The sequence below is a fragment of the Indicator indicator genome, chromosome 25, assembly GCF_027791375.1.
Source record: "Indicator indicator isolate 239-I01 chromosome 25, UM_Iind_1.1, whole genome shotgun sequence".
NCBI lineage: Eukaryota > Metazoa > Chordata > Aves > Piciformes > Indicatoridae > Indicator > Indicator indicator.
In genome coordinates this window covers 15,005,231-15,022,057 of record NC_072034.1, presented here as the reverse complement: position 1 = coordinate 15,022,057, position 16,827 = coordinate 15,005,231, and the positions used below count along the sequence as shown (strand labels likewise).

General features: G+C 44.9%; 1 protein-coding gene across 1 annotated transcript in view; it reads left to right on the top strand.

The window, feature by feature from the left end:
* The window catches only part of TTC29 (tetratricopeptide repeat domain 29), a 159,591-nt gene that overhangs the window by 27,012 nt on the left and 115,752 nt on the right, over positions 1 to 16,827 (top strand). The window contains exon 4 of the mRNA XM_054392242.1: positions 6,372 to 6,557. Within this exon, the coding sequence (XP_054248217.1) occupies positions 6,372 to 6,557 (186 nt within the window). The remainder of the gene's footprint in view (positions 1 to 6,371; positions 6,558 to 16,827) is intronic.

Here is a 16,827-nt window from a genome sequence, read left to right as displayed (position 1 = left end):
GCCTACCAGAGTAGTGATTGATAGCATGAAGATTATACTGGAAAGCAGCAGTTGTGTGTTTTAGACTGAGGCCAGCCTCTCAGTGTGCCAAACTTGGGTTTTGTCAGCTTAGAGGTCCTAGTATTACTTCAGAAGGAAAGTGTGGCCTTTCAGGTGATATCTGAATTACATATTAAGTGTAGGCTTCAACCCTAACTGAATCCTAGGAGTATCAGAGACCTTGGTGTGATCAGTGCTAGATAGAGTGAACTGCTTTACTTGTGCAAGCTGCAGGGAATGCAAGGCAAGTTACAGTCCAAGACAAAATTAAGAAGGAGATGTTTCAGCCATTGATTCTACTTAGCCATAGCAGGGGAGGAAAAGCAAGGAAGCTCACAGGAGGTTAGGGGTTGAAAGGGACCTCCAGAGATCGAGTTCAACCCCCCTGCCAGAGCAGGACCTGTGCAGGTTGCACAGGAATGCATCTAGGTGGGGTGCAGCTGGATGCTGCAGCTCAGTGACAGCAGTGTGTGCTGAGCAGCCAGCTCTACAGGGGCAGGTCACTGTTGGCTGTACCTAAGCCAGTGCACAAAACCTGTACTCAGGTCTGAACATGCCTTCAAAGGACAGGGTGCTGCTTATTGATCACTGGGGTAGCTGGTGGAGAGCTGATGGGAAAGGGTGGAGCTGTTGCCTTCCTCAGATTCCACCTGCTCCTGGTTCTTGACCCCACGCAACCTCTGTGGTGTGCTATATGCTGAAGGCTGGATCTCTGCATGTGCTCCAGGCTGCTGACCCTTCAAGAGTATCAGACAGGCAGAACTGGAAGGAAGTTGTAACTTGAGTCAATTTTTTTCCTCACTTTGGTGCAGAGAAAACTCATATTGTCAAAAGTTATCATGTGTTGCTGTTGTAAAAGATGACTTTTCATAGAGTGTATGATGGAAGTATGAGTATTTAATGAGTTTGTACTGGAATGTCTTTCTCTGTGGTACTTAGGGTTGAAAACAGTTGAGCATTTTACAGTGGAGAGCTGTTCTGTAAGATTTCACACTCCTGCCTTACACTGGACTGGAAATGTAATAACCTCTTTATCCATACTCTTTGGAAAAAATAAAATATGGAAAGAGGTTATGCAGTAAAAAAAAAAAAAAGAGTAAACATAGCAAATCCTCCTTCAATATTTGCTTGGCGGTGTAGTTCTGTTTGTTTTGGGGGAGGGGGGGTGGAATGGGGAAAGGAACACTGTTTTCTAATCAGGTTTGTTCCTCTCTACTGAATGTTGGACCACAGAAAAAATGCAGCAGTTGCTAGAGACTGATGGAGGAGGTTTTGTGATTATCTTTTAAAAAATTGAAGTGAATCTGCCCAGGAAAGAAGTGAAACCTTCTCCAAATAGAACTAGCTGTAGAATTACCATTGGCTTCAAGAGAAGCAGCACTGGCCCTGTGAGCAGAGGCTGAGGGATCTGGAGCTATTCAGTCTGGAGAAGAGAAGCCTGAGAGGGGATTTAATAAATGTTTATAAATACCTGAGGGCTGGGGGTCAAGAGGGAGGGGACAGGCTCTGCTCAATTGCTTCCTGGGATAGGACAAGGGGCAATGAATATAAACTCCAGCACAGGAGGTTCCACCTCAACATGAGGAGGAGCTTCTTCACTGGGAAGGTCACAGAAAGGTTGTGGAGTCTCCTTCTCTGGAGACTTTCAAGAACCCATCTGGATGTGTTCCTGTGCAACCTGTGCTGGATTCTCTGGTCCTGCTCTGTCAGGGGGGGTTGGACTGGATGACCTCTGGAGGTCCCTTCCAACCCCTAACATCCTGTGAGCCTGTGATCTTGGAAGGTTTCAGTAGTGTGTTTTCATTGCAATGGCTTGGAGTCCCCCTGTAGCATCCCAGGGGACCAGTTACTTGCTTTGGCTCAATAGCATTAGAAAGCTTTATCCTTACTGGGCAAAACTCTATCCTGACCATTTCCTCAGCATCTTTGTACAGATTGTCACTTCACTGAACGTTCTCCTCATGCACCTGGCAGCACTGGGAGGGATGTGCTCTGTGTGCTCTCGCACTCTCCCTGGCCAGGCACTGTCCCAGCCAACTCCAGAGCAGTGGTTGTCTTTGTGCACTTCTCATCGTTATTCACCAGCAGGATAGTCATCAGAGGGTCACATTCAAGTTCATTCAATCAAAGCTGTGGCAGTAGCAGTAGTTTGCCTCAGGTCAGCTCCATCCCCTGAGATTTGTAGGGCACTACCTGAAGTTATTTTGCCTAATTTTAGGTAACATTAGTGCCTTGATACTTTATAGCAAAGATTTCAAAGGCAACAAACCTGTATCTGGTGTTCTCCCCCAAAGTGGCAATCCAATTATCTTCCCTCTGACTGGGTTGCAGCCATTTGTATGCATCCTCTGGTATCTCCCAAGCTGCTTTCTACTCAGCTGTAATCTGTCCACCATGTGTATTGTTGTCTTTACCTTAGTGGTTATAATTAGGCTTTGTCTTTCTCTGTTTGTGGGATTATTTATCTACTTGGAATTTGTCATAGGAACCCTCTGCCTTTGACTTCTGAGATCATCTCTAAAAGTGCTGCTTTGTGCTGCAGTAGATCTTTAAGTTGGGTTGAGAGGGATCACAAGCAAGCTTTGCTCATTGAGAGCAAAGGATCTTAGGTAACCCATAGCTATGACAGCTTGGAGGCATCCCATCTGTCTTGCCTTTTCTCTATACACATGTAGAGATGTGCTGAGCTGTAGAGATGCATGCCTGTGTGTGCAGACACACAAATGGATGGATATTAAGCCCAAACCAGGTCTGTTTATTCCATTCCAGTATCATTTGCAGGGATTTTTATAAGGCTGTTGTACCAATATAGTCTTAGGTCCCAATGTATAAGTGATTTCTACATCATATGAGCTCCTGGATATTCTGAATAGAGGTAACCAAGGTCAGAGTCTCACAGAATGTTAGAGGCTGGAAGGGACCTGCAGAGATCATCCAGTCCAATCCCCCTGTCAAAACAGGATCACCCAGGGGAGTCCACACAGGAATGCATCCAGGTGGGTTTTGAACACGTCCAGAAGAGACTCCACAACCTCTCTGGGCAGCCTGCTCCAGGGCTCTGTCACACTCACTGTACAGATGTCTCTCACCTTGTTGAGGTGAAATCTTCATTGTTCAAGCTTGTACCTGGCTTATTACTGTGCACCACTGAAAAGCGCTTGGCCTCTTCCCCTTGCCCCCCACCCCTCAGCTATTGATAGACATTGATCAGATCCCTCTCAGCCTCCTCTTCTCAAGGCTAAACAGCCCCAGGGCTCTCAGTCTCCCTTCACAGGGGAGATGCTCAAGTCCCCAAATCATCCTCCTGGCTCTCCCTTGGACTCTCTCAGGCAGGTCTCTGTCTCTCTTGAAATGGGGAGCCCAGAACTGGACACAGGATTGTAGGTGTGGTCTCAGCACAGTAGAGTAGAGGGGAAGAACCACCTCCCCAGCCCTGCTGGCCACACTTCTGCTGCCCCTCAGGATCCCATTGGCTCTCTTGGCCATCAGAGCACTTTGCTGGCCCATGCAGAACTTGCTGCCCACCAGCACTCCAAGGGCTTTCTCTGTGGAGCTGCTCTCCAGCAGGGCAGCCTCTCACCTGTCCTGCTGCCTGTTGTTATTTCTCCCCAGATGCAGGACCTTGCACTTGTCCTTATTAAACTTCCTGAGCTTTGCCTTCCCCCAGCTCTCAGCCTGTCCAGGTCACACTGGATGGCAGCACAGCCTGAGGGGTGTCAGCCAAACCCCCCCAGTTTTGTATCATCAGAACTTGCTGAGGGTGCTCTCAATGCTCTCAGCCAGGTCGTTGATAAAGATATTGAACAAAACTGGACCCAGTCCTGACCTCTGGGGGACACCACTGGCCACATGCCTCCAAGGTGACTCTGTGCCATTGATGATGACCCTCTGAACTCCATTGTGCAGCCAGTCTGCAACCTACCTCACTGACCAACCATCTATGCCACATGATGATGAACACACACTAAACCCTGGGTAGCATCACAAAACCACCAATGAATATATTACTCAAAACATAAAGTGCCAGAGTGAGTTATTTCTCTCACAACAGTGCCTTTAAAGTAAGCAAACAAACATAAAAAAACCCCACTCCATTGAAAAAAAAATCCTTTTTTGGATTATTCCTAAATCTATATTAATTTGGAGAGAACATCTAAGCAAAGTGAAAATGTTGAGGGTTTTTCCCCCCACTCCTGAACATTTTCTGGCTTTGTCTTTTGATTTACAAATCAAATTCTCTTAATGCTAAACCATACTTTTTTTTGTTGCTTTTGCTTTTCTAATTGTTTTACTTTCCTGTTATTTTCTCAGACTTTCTCCTTCCTCCATATGCCTCCTTCTATTTCCATCTTCTTAAAATTTTACTTTCCTTTTACTTTCTCAGACTTTCTCCTTCCTCCATATGCCTCCTTCTATTTCCATCTTCTTAATATTTTACTTTCCTATTATTTTCCTCAGACTTTCTCCTTCTACCTACTTAAGAATTCCTATTAAAATATATAAAATTGAGTTGTAAAAAACAAAACAAAACAAAACCCTGTTTGTTACATACTTCTCCATTTTAAATAGCACCAATTACAAGAAATAAGAACGTTTCATAATCTCTTTAGAATGCCCCAAAGAGAAATACCCCAGAAATTCTCTCTAAGTTAATGTTTCATCTTTTGTATCTCATGTTTGATAACAAAACATGCCAAGACAACACCTGAACTTCAGAAATTTGGTTTTGAGAGGAATAATTATCATGTATAGAGTTCATGTATCCCTGATGAGAACATGGCTGTGAGTTTTCATGTCTTCTGTCCTTCCATGAGTCTGAAAACCATGAAATTCAATAAGGACAAGTGCAGGGTCCTGCATCTGGGAAGGAATAACAGCAGGCACCAGGACAGGTTAGAGGCTGCCCTGCTGGAGAGCAGCTCCACAGAGAAAGCCCTTGGAGTGCTGGTGGGCAGCAAGTTCTGCATGGAACAACAATGTGCCCTTGTGACCAAGAGAGCCAATGGGATCCTGGGATGTATCAAGAAAGGTGTCCAGCAGGGCTAGGGAGGTTCTTCTACCTCTCTGCTCTGCCCTGCTGAGACCACAGCTGCAATCCTGTGTCCAGTTTTGGGCTCCCCAGTTCAAGAGAGACAGAGACCTGCTGGAGAGAGTCCAAGGGAGAGGCAGGAGGATGCTTAGGGGACTTGAGCATCTCCCCTGTGAAGAGAGACTGAGAGCCCTGGGGCTGTTTAGTCTGGAGAAGAAAAGACTGAGAGGGGATCTGCTCAATGTCTATCAATATCTGAGGGGTGGGTGTCAGGAGGAGGGGCCAGGGTCTTTTGGGTGGTACACAGTGCTAGGACAAGGAACAATGGGTTCGAACTTGAACATAGAACATTTCAGCTCAACATGAGTAGAAACTTCTTTCCAGTGAGGGTGACAGAGCCCTGGAGCAGGCTGCCCAGAGGGGTTGTGGAGTCTCCTTCTCTGGAGCCTTTCCAACCCCACCTGGATGCATTCCTGTGCAGACTCCCCTAAGTGATCCTGCTCTGGCAGGGGGCTTGGACCTGATGATCTCTTGAGGTCCCTTCCAACCTCTGATATACTGTGAGACTGTGATCTCTGAGATGATGGAGGGGGGCAACTAAATGTGGGGATTTTACTTGGGATCACAAAGGAGCTCTGTGCCTTTGAGTCTTCTCTGCTTGCCACGTTTGTTCTGAAAGCAATGCCTTGGTGAACTTCAGGGAAAGGTGTAAAAGCTCAATTTGCCTTTAAATTCCAAGAGTGTTGAGGTACTAAAAATAGCAATACACAGGAAAACTCCAAGCCTTTCACCTTAGGCTTTCTTTGAACATTGAAAATGGTGTGGATGAATGGGTTGTGTTTGCAGAGTGGTACCTTTGGCTCTTTATCTCCAGCACCACAGTTGCTACCTTTTAGACCTGTCCCAGTTGCTACCTTTAGACCTATTTTCAAAGCTCTTGATGCCTTTTCAGGTCTCAGTCAAATGCTTCTCCAGCAGTGGCTGTGTGTTTTGGTAGGTGGTTTTCTTTGCGTTCTCTTTTGACTAGCCAGTGTCTTAATCAGATTTAGCCTGAGTTTATTGAGCTGAGTTTTGGGTTTCCATAGAGAACTGAGAGCAATTCCCTGTGGTTTTGTTAAAATAAGGGTGTTTTTTTTTAATTCTGCTTAATTTTTAAGGTTATCCTTTTACCCTTGTTTCTGGAGTGGGCACCTAGCAGAATGTGGTGGTGGAAATAGAAGTAGCTCTTCATTTTCCTTGTAAGGTAAGATTCCTGCAAGGGGATGCTCATCTTACCTTTTCCTTGTAACTTTTGTTTTTGAAGGGCTCTATGAGGAGGTGTATGACAACCAGCTTCAGCTGGCCTACTCTTTCACTGACCCTGAGGACAAATGGTTGAGTAATTATTTTTATGAGCAATGCTTTAAGACCGCTCAACGAGTCAAAATAGATGGTGGGAAGAGAGAGGCACAAGCACATGTCAACATGGGCCTCATCAGTGAGGAGCAAGGTAAGTCAGTGAGATCTAAAGCTGTGTTGTATCAGCATTGAGACAATCATATTTGGCACAGCATTGCAACATAAAATGGATTTGCAGCTGTACTTTAATGTTTTTTAATTGTTGCAACTGTAATTTTTGCAGCACGGAGTAGGAAGACCCTAGGTGATCCTGATCCTGCTTTGGCAGGGGGGGTTGAACCCAATGATCTCTGGAGGTCCCTTCCAACCTCTGATGTGCTGTGATTCTGTGCAATCTAAAATTATTCAGGCACTTGTTTCCTCTGACATTCCATCTAGAGTTGAAAGTACTGTCAGATGAAAAACCAAAACAGGAGTTTAAAGAAAACATTTGTTTAGCACAAAGGTTCTTTGGGTTCAACCTTGCTTCTTTTTGCTTGTTTTTGATGAGGCTGGCAGTGCTGCTTTGGGCCACAGGTGTCTGAGTAGCATGGCACAAACTGTAGTGACACAAAGTGGTATGATTTAAGAGGTAATTCAGTTTGCACTTGGATAAAACAGCCTGTGTTTCTGCAGCCTTCAAAAAACTACCTTCTGGTTGTGGAAGCTTGGAGCCTCCACAACTTCTCTGGGCAACCTGTTCCACTGCCTCACCACCCACATGGAGAAGAATTCCCTCCTCATGTCTAAGCTAAATCCAGCTTCTTTCAGTTTGAAGCCATCACCTCTTGTCCTGTCTCTCCATGCCTTCATCCAATGTTCCTCCCAGCTTTTCCACAGCCCACCCCAAACACTGTAAAGCTGCTCTGAAGTCTCCCTGGAGCCTTCTCTTCTCCAGGCTGAACAACCCCAACTCTCTCTTTATGACATTGTAATGAGTTTATTTGTGAACTGAATGAGACAGATGCCCTTTTCCTGTGGGGATATATACAGGAACAGGCAGAGGTGTGTTGACACCTATGTGTGTATTAATATACATATAGCAATATGTACCTCACCTCTATAAATACAAGGGGAATGTGTAGGTCTGTGGGTGATGCCTGGTGTTTACATGATACTTGCATCTGATTTCAATCATCATACTTACATTGACTCTATTTTGGTTACCAGTGCAGCCAGGAAGACAGGAGAAATGAGAGGAATGAGAAGGCTGTCTTGCAGACATACATCCTAGTGGGTGGGAGGATGACCATGAGCCAAACAATGTGCTCTTGTGGCCAAGAAGGCCAGTGCCATTCTGGGGTGCATTAGAAGGGCTGTGGTTAGTAGGCTGAGAGGTTCTCCTCCCCCTCTACTCTGCCCTGGGAAGGCTGCATCTGGAGTATTGTGTCCAGTTCTGGGCCCCTCAGTTCATAGAATCATAGGATTGGAAGGGACCTCAAGGATCAGCCAGTGCCAACCCCCCTGCCATGGGCAGGGACTCCTCACACTTGATCAGGTTGCCCAGAGCCACATCCAGCCCGGCTGCAAAAACCTCCAGGGATGAGGCTTCTACCACCTCCCTGGGCAACCTCTGCCAGGCTCTCACCACCCTCATGGGGAAGAATTTCAAGAAGGACCTCAGGGAACTGCGTGAAAGAGTCCAGTGCAGATCCACAAAGATTATTAGGGGAGTTGAACATCTTCTGTATGAGGAGAGACTGAAGGAGCTGAGGGCTCTCTAGCTTGGTAAGGAGGAGCCTGAGGAGTGACCTTTTTCATGTTTAGAGTCATGTAAAGGGTGTGTGCCAAGAGGCTGGAGCCAGGCTCTGCTGGGTGCTGCCCAATGCCAGCACAAGGGGCAGTGGTGGAAGTTGAGGCAGAGGGAGTTCCATGGAAACGGGAGGAAGAAATTTTTTCCCTGTGAGGGTGACAGAACCCTGGAACAGGCTGCCCAGGGGGGTTGTGGAGTCTCCCTCTCTGGAGATATTCAAACCCCATCTGGATGAGTGACCTGCTCTAGGTGACCCTGCTCTGGCAGGGGGTTGGACTGGATGAGCTTTTGAGGTCCCTTCCAGCCCCTAATGTTGTGTGATTTCAGATGTAAACATTTTGTAGCAGTTCTGTTACCCTCACTTGTGGGTGGAAGCTGTCTATCCCTGCTTAGGACTGATTGTCTGGAACGGGAAGTTGAACAAGTACTTGTAAGGATTGGCTGCCCTGAAAGCAAACCAATACATTTGCTGGGGCATTGTTTTTGTGTAATCAAATTTCAGCCTGGTCCCTGTCCTAAAGGCTGGAAATAAGCCTGGATGTTGATTAGTCTTCAAAGCTAAACGTTGGAGGTGTTGGCAGTGTAGACTTCAGTCACAATATTTGGATGCAGGTGATTATGGGCTGTCAGTATGTAAGGCTATGAAAACAACAACAGAGTAGCCTGCTTACAGATACAAATGGAACTTTCTGCTTGGAGCAAACGTTGTTTTAGTGGCACTTCTTTGCAGAATAATGGAAGTTTTAACCTCTTGAAACTCTGCCTGTAAAATAAGGTCTATGTTTCCAAGTCACCTAAATGAGATGCTACTCATTCATTCCTATAGGAGTGAGGTTATGGTCCTGTGCAATTGGCTGTGCTCACTCCTTAGTTTTTCTTTCCTTGGGACTGGTAATAAATTGTTTTATTACTTTATTAGTCACTTTCCCATAGCTATTGACATGCTGATGTCACTTGATGCACATTGAAAAAGCAAGGTCGTCTTTTAATTATTTTTTTTCCCCTCACATCAAATCCAGCATTGCCTCTCTGTCTTGTAGTGAGAGAAGCTTAAAGAAGATTAATTTCCACATCTGAGGGTGTTTTTCTAATACAGATGCAGTACTGTTCTTGCCTTAAGGCACACCCTTGCAAAGAGAAAGGTTAGGGGCATATTGTCTGTGGGACAATGGAGCAGGGAAAGTGACGCTGAATGCTCTAGGAGCACAAAAGCTCTGAAGGAAGCAACAAAAACATCACCACATTCTTTTATATATAATATATATATATATATCTCTTCTCCCCCTCAGGTGATGCAAGGATCTCAACACTAACCTTTCAGACATCAGCAGCACAGGCAGACATTTCATAGCCCATCATTACTTTCCTAACAAGTAAAGAAATCTGTGCATGAGAAGTCTGTGAGCTTTGAAGCACAAATCAGTGCTAAAATCATAGAATACTAGGGGTTGGAAGGGACCTCCAAACCCCCTTCAAAGCAGGACCATTTGGGGCAGATTTCAGAACCTATCTGGATGTGTTCCTGTGTAAATCTCTAGAGAAGGAGACTCCACAATCTCTCTGGGCAGCCCATTCCTGGGCTCCATCACCCTCACAGTAAAAAAAGTTCTATCTCATGCTGAGATGGAATTTCTTGTGATTGAGTTTACATCCATTGCTCCTCATCCTATCACTGAAAAGAGACTGGTTCCATCTTCCTGACAGCCATCCTTCAGATATTTGGAGACATTGATAAGGTTCCCTCTCAGCCTTCCCTTCTCCAGGCTAAAGGGCCCCAGGTCTCTGTCTTTCCTTGTAAGAGGGATGCTCAAGTCCTTTAATCATCCTTGTAGCCCTCCATGAAACTCTCTCCAGTAGTTCCCTGTGCCTCCTGAGCTGGGCAGCCCAGAACTGTACACAACATTCCAGATGTGGTCTAATTTTTGGCTTGTGCTAGGAGACTTTCCTGCCCTGCAGCTGTTCATGGGCACTGTTTGGTAATCAGGAGTGCTGCAGGGACTTGTCCCGACAGGCATTTTGCAAGCAGAGACACTGCTTTGAAGGACAAGTGGGTTTTCTAGGATAGATGCACCTTCCCCTACCTGTTGGCAGTGCTTGGAAACATCATTTCTGCGTATGCTTAAGTAGTTAGTTTTGAGAAAGCATGTGAAATACCACACCAGAGCCCAACGAACAAAACCTTCATGATGAATTCCAACTGTAAACCAGCGCCACGCCAGAAACTGCCTATGCCTCGGTGTGTGAGATGTGAGAATTGTGGCATTAATCTCAGTGCAGTGGGGCCTCTGAATTAGTCATCAGATTTATATTCTGCTAGCACATAAGGATCACCAGAAGTGGAGCTAATACTTTTTCTGAAATGCTTACAGACTGGAAAGACTCAAGGCAGGCAAAACTGTCGAGAGAAAGGGGCAGAATGAAAAGCAAGCAGCAATGCTGGATACCTCAGTGGTGATTCCTAAAGCATACAGCTCATCCTAACCCCCATTTTGCCTGCCTTTGTGTGGTTTTTATAGATTGCAAGTCTCCTTAGTCCTTCTTAAAATAACCTGGGAAATTGCAAAAAAATCTGCCATGGTCTGCAAATTAATGAAGGGATTTGAAGTGTTCACTCCTAATCCAATTCTGCCTTGATTATAACCAATGTTAAGCTTCTGTTGCTTTTCAGTCAGATCAGTGTTATGCCAGTTGATCACTTCTGATCCCTTCTCAGCCACTTCAAAAAATAACATTGCATTTGCTTTTTTATCATTGTTTATCATTGTTCTCTCTGTAATCATGGGTGAAATTGTCTGTTTTATAAGTTAGACTTAGGTGTTGACTTGAACACAAGGGACTTACAAATCATAAATAGTTTGTTGTTTAAAAACCCCCCAGGGTTCTTACAGACTTTGATAATCTGTATTAAGACCAAGGGGTTGGAATATTCCTAGGGTACAGGGAACCAAAGGGCAGGAGGATTGTTTTACCATACTGTTGAAATTCAAGTTTGTCCTCAAGGTTGGTGGAAAGATTCCTATTGAGTTCAATGGGCATTCACAGGATGTTAGGGGCTGGAAAGGACCTCCAGAAATCATCCAGCCTAACCCCCTACTGCCAAAGCAGGACCAGAGAATCCAGCACAGGTCACCCAAGAATGCATCTAGATGGGGCTGGAAAGTCTCCAGAGAAGGAGACTCCACAACCTCTCTGGGGAGCCTCTCCCAGTGCTCTGTGAGCTTCCCCGTGAAGAAGTTCCTCCTCCTGTTGAGGTGGAAACTCCTGTGCTGTAGTTTCTATCCATTGCCTTTTGTCCTATGCCAGGGTGCAACTGAGCAGAGCCTGTCCCCTCCCTCTTGACCCCCAGCCCTCAGGTATTTATAAACATTTATTAAATCACCTCTCAATCTTCTCCAGGCTGAACAGCCTCAGGTCCCTCAGCCTCTCCCCACAGGGCAGTGCTCCAGTCCCTTCATCATCCTTGTAGCCCTCTGTTGGACTCTCTGGAGTAGGTTCCTGTCCCTCCTGAACTGGGGAGCCCAAAATTGGATGCAATATTCCAGGTGTGGCCTCACCAGGGCAGAGCATAGGGGGAGGAGAACCTCCCTGGCTCTGCTGCGCACACTCCTCTTGATGCAGCCCAGGATCCCATTGACCTTTTTGGCCACCAGGGCACATTGCTGACCTGTGGAGTACTTATCCACCAGGGCTCCCAGGTCCTTCTCCTTGGGGCTGCTCTCCAGCAGATCCCCTCCTTCTGAATCTGAAGTGTTAATTAGTAGATTTATTTGGTGAACAGCAACTTAAAGACTGTTTTCAGCATCATCTTTTGGTTTTGGAACATAAATCTCTAAACTGATTTTTTTTTTTTTTTTCCCTCCACTTAGTAAGTCCTGTTTAAGCCATTGCTGGAAATTGTTGGGGTTTGTATTTTGAATTGTTTATGGCAAGTGTTTTTCAATTAAAAACTACTGTATAAATAATTGAGAGGAACTCAGCATACATTCATGAGGATCTATGCAGAGGAAATCTGCACACTTAATCGGAATTTCCCCAACTGGTTTGCCTTCAGGCAGAACTCATTTATATTCAGATAAAAAAAAAAAGAGAGAGGATGTTAATATTGCAAAATAAAGTACTAAAAAGGTTAAAAAAACCAAGAAGTTTGTTGCTTATCAAATTTCATATGCTTTTCTATGTGACTGTTGTATCACAGTGTATCAGAGGTTGGAAAGGGACCTCAAGAGATCATCAGGTCCAACCCCCCTGTCAGAGCAGGATTGCTTAGGGTAGGCATCTCCCCTGTGAAGAGAGACTGAGAGCCCTGGGGCTGTTTAGTCTTGGGAAGAGAAGACTGAGAGGGGATCTGATCAATGTTTATAAATATCTGAGGGATGGGTGTCAAGTGGAGGGGGCCAGGCTCTTTTGGGTGGTACACAGTGATAAGGAACAATGGTTTCAAACTTGAACAGAGTAGACTTCACCTCAACATGAGTAGAAACTTCTTTACAGTGAGGGTGACAGAGCCCTGGAGCAGGCTGCCCAGGGGGTTGTGGAGTCTCCTTCTCTGGAGACTTTCCAACCCCACCTGGATGCATTCCTGTGCGGACTCCCCTAAGTGATCCTGCTCTGGCAGGGGGCTTGGACCTGATGATCTCTTGAGGTCTCTTCCAACCTCTGATACACTGTGAGACTGTGATCTATCCAACCTCATTATTTAATGCTATATTCCCACCATGAAGTGTGTAAACCAGTAGCTAGAGGTGGTCTTGTTGTTGTTCACATGCACTGGTCCAACCTAAAATGGATTATTGATTTTCATCAGAAGAACTGAAGTGAACTCTTCCTTGTTCTTCTGCACTTACACCATTTCACAAAGCAGTTATATTCACTTTTTTTTTCCTGGTTGCTTAAAGAAACACATGACTGGGGATAAAGTTGATTGTAGAGTATCATTTGAAATGTTTAAGCATCAAATTGCTAGGAGATAAAGTCATCAGACAAGACTTTTGTCAGTCACTAGCAGGCAGCAGCAGCCACAAATCCAGATGGCTTCAAGGGGAGGACAGGTTTAAAAGGTTTATTAAATAACTGAGCTCATCCTCATGCAAGTTCAGACTGTAGATCCCAGATAAGTGATGACATCTGTGTACAGGGTTGTTGCAGATATTAAATAAGCAGTTCTGTACTGAATTGACGTTATAGGAATTAGGTGGTTACAGTCTAAAGAGTAGCCTTAAAGCCTAAAAAACTTCTGAACATGCAACACAAAAGCAAAAAGGGCCTGTTGAGTTTGTGGAGGAGTTATTCTTATTTTTTAGCTGGTGCTGGTAGGCAATGAAGATGTTTTGAATAAGAGCTCAGGTGGAACACTATAGGGTTCTTATTTTCACTTCTGAAAAAAATACTGTGAAAAGGAAAAACGTTCTTCATGTTTTCTTTTTTTTCCCTTCAGTTGATTTAAATCAAGAACTTATTAAGCACAGAAAGATAAGAATTTTCTTTACATTAGGAAGAAGTAAGCAGGTTTGCTAAAAGGCTCCTTAATCCTTTTACCACCACTGCCACTTTCCAAGTCTAACTGTTCACATGGAAAATGTTTTGGGTTTGATGTAACAACTGGGACAGGGCTGTAGTCTTACTTTCTAATGAGAATCATAAAATCAGTCAGGGTTGGAAGGGACTTCAAGGCTCAGCCAGTTCCAACCCCCCTGCCATGGGCAGGGACACCTCACACTACAGCAGGCTGGCCAGAGCCTCATCCAGCCTGGCCTTAAACACCTCCAGGGATGAGGCTTCCACCACCTCCCTGGGCAACCTCTGCCAGGCTCTCACCACCCTCATGGTGGAAAAACTTCTTCCTAACATCCAGTCTGAATCTGCTCATTCCCAGCTTTGTTCCATTCCCCCCAGTCCTATCACTGCCTGATAGCCTAAAAAGTCTCTCCCCAGCTTTCTTGTAGCCCCCTTTAGATACTGGAAGGCCACAAGAAGGTCACCTCAGAGTCTTCTCTGACTGAACAGCCCCAACTCTCTCAGTCTCTCCTCATAGCAGAGCAGCTCCAGCCCTCTGCTCATCCTCATGGCCCTTCTCTGGACACCTTCCAGCATGTCCATATCCCTCTTGTAACAGAGGCTCCAGAACTGGATGCAGTACTCCAGGTGGGGTCTCACCAGAGCAGAGCAGAGGGGGAGAATCCCCTCCCTGGCCCTGCTGGCCACACTTCTCCTGATGCAGCCCAGGCTCTGCTTGGCTCTCTGGGCTGCAAGTGCACACTGGCAGCTCATGTTGAGCTTCTCATCCCCCAGCACCCCAAGTTCCTTTCCTCAGGGAAGCTCTTCAAAAACACTCACAGCAGTGCCTGAGTGTGGTTTCTGAAGTCTGTAATTGGCATTTTTCTTAAAAGCTTTGACTTCATGCAGAAGGAAAATAATCTTAAATTAGTTCCTGTTCTTGGGTACTTCTGGACTGTAAAGTTAGTTTTCCAACTCATGATAAAATCACTGAACAAGTGTTGCTGTTGTTTCCAATGACTTCTGGAAGCCATTGTATCAGAAATATTTCAGAACTGTTCTATGTCCATTTCATGTGTAGCACTCGAGGGAGCTGTTTGTATACACACTTCTGTAAGAATCCTGATGTTTTGGGTTTCTCTTGGTCTGAAACATTACTCTGTTTGCTTTCTGGGGATGTTCATAGGAGTATGACATTTAATGAAGAGGTCTTTTTAAAGTATTGATAGCCATGAGTAAATTATACTATGTTTGATCTGTGTTAAAGATTCAAAGTCCAAGGTCTTTGAATAGAACTTAGAATAAAAATGTAATTAGGTTACATCCCTAAAGTCTGATATATCTTTAAACAAGACTGCAAATGAAACTTTATTAAAACTTCAAATGAATTATTTCTTCGCTTTTTTTTTTAAATTCTTTTCCCCTTCTCTTCTTTTTTCCCCCTCCCTTCTCTTTCATGTCTACTACTGACATTGCTGCTTGTATTTTTACCTGTCTTTTCCAGAGTATTTTAATTATTTACTGCTTAATGAGTAGTACTGAGCTGAAGCTTCATTCCAAGCTGCCTGCTCACTAACAGATTTTAACTTTTTAATTTTTTAATTCTTTTTTTTTTTTCTTGCTTCAAAGCTTTGCAAGGTCTTGGACTGCTGCAGCCAGACCAGCAGTAGTCATCACAAGCTTTCCTGGAGGCAGCTTTTCCTTGTAGTAATTGATAAAGGAGGTAGTGCTTCCATCTCAGTGAGACTGAGAGCTGATGGGATTGGGTGTCCTCAGACATCATCAAGAATCTGTAGAAGCCATAGGTAAAACAGACATTATGAAGCTATAAAGAAGAATGCATCTTACTCTGTTAGAACCATTCAAGTTGGATGGGACCTCAGCAGATCATTAATCCAATCTGATACTCAAAGCATCATTCTGAAGGAGATTATCCACACAGCAGCACAGCTGCACTGCTGGAGCATTGCATCTGATACTAAATTAATTGTTGGAAGCTGGCAAAAGTAAGGAGAGTAGGGGAGAATCTGAATAAAATGTGATCACTGTGGAAAACAATTTATTTAAACTGAGGCAAGCATTTGACATGAGTTAGCAAAAAAAAAAAAAAAAAAGTAATCCAGGGAAACTAATCTGCTTCAGTGTCACTTTCTCTATTTGAAAGATAATGATCATATTATTCTTTGAGATTAAGTAGTAATATAACTTATATTCAGTTGGCTCTATTGAGCTAAAAAAGCCCTCAAGTCCTGGAAAAGAGAACTGCAAAGCATGTGCCATTCTTCACTATTCACCACTGGGTTGTCAGCTTCCCCTCCCACCCCCCCAACCCCCCCTTTGAATATTAGCCTATAGACACCCAAATATTGGTGAAACCTGAAGTGTGAGCATCCCACTCCACAAGCCTGCTACTGCTCCTTACCTTGTGAGCTTCCCGAATACATTTTGCGTCTTAGGGAGGCTTTGCATATAGAAAGCACAGTGATGCTTTACAAGCATGAAAGAGGAAGGCCTGCATGTTACCAGGAAGCAAGAATCCCACTCTCTTTAAAAGAGAGATGTTGCCATTCAGCTGGTGTTCAGTGTCTGCCACGGTCTCTAGATTAAAACTGACATGTATCCAAAAGTGTTTGTTTGTATACAATTAAACAAATCAGAAGGCATCTGTAGGCTGGATGTTAGGAGGAAGTTCTCACACAGAGAGAGTGATTGCCCATTGGGATGTGCTGCCCAGGGAGGTGGTGGAGTCACTGTCCCTGGAGATGTTCAAGAAAAGCCTGGATGAGGCACTCAGTGCCATGGTCTGGTTGATTGGATAGGGCTGGGTGATAGGTTGGACTGGATGAGCTTGGAGGTCTCTTCCAACCTGGTTGATTCTAAGTATGTTGGAAGGTGTTCAGAGAAGGGCCATGAGGACGAGCAGAGGGCTGGATCTGCTCTGCTATGGAGACAGACTGAGAGAGTTGGGGTTGTTCAGTGTGGAGAAGAGAAGGCTCTGAGGTGACCTTCTGGTGGCCTTCCAGTATCTGAAGGGGGCTATAAGAAAGCTGGGGAGGGACTTTTTTAGGCTATCAGGTAGTGACAGGACTGGGGGGAATGGAATAAAACTGGAAGTGGGGAGATTCAGACTGGATGT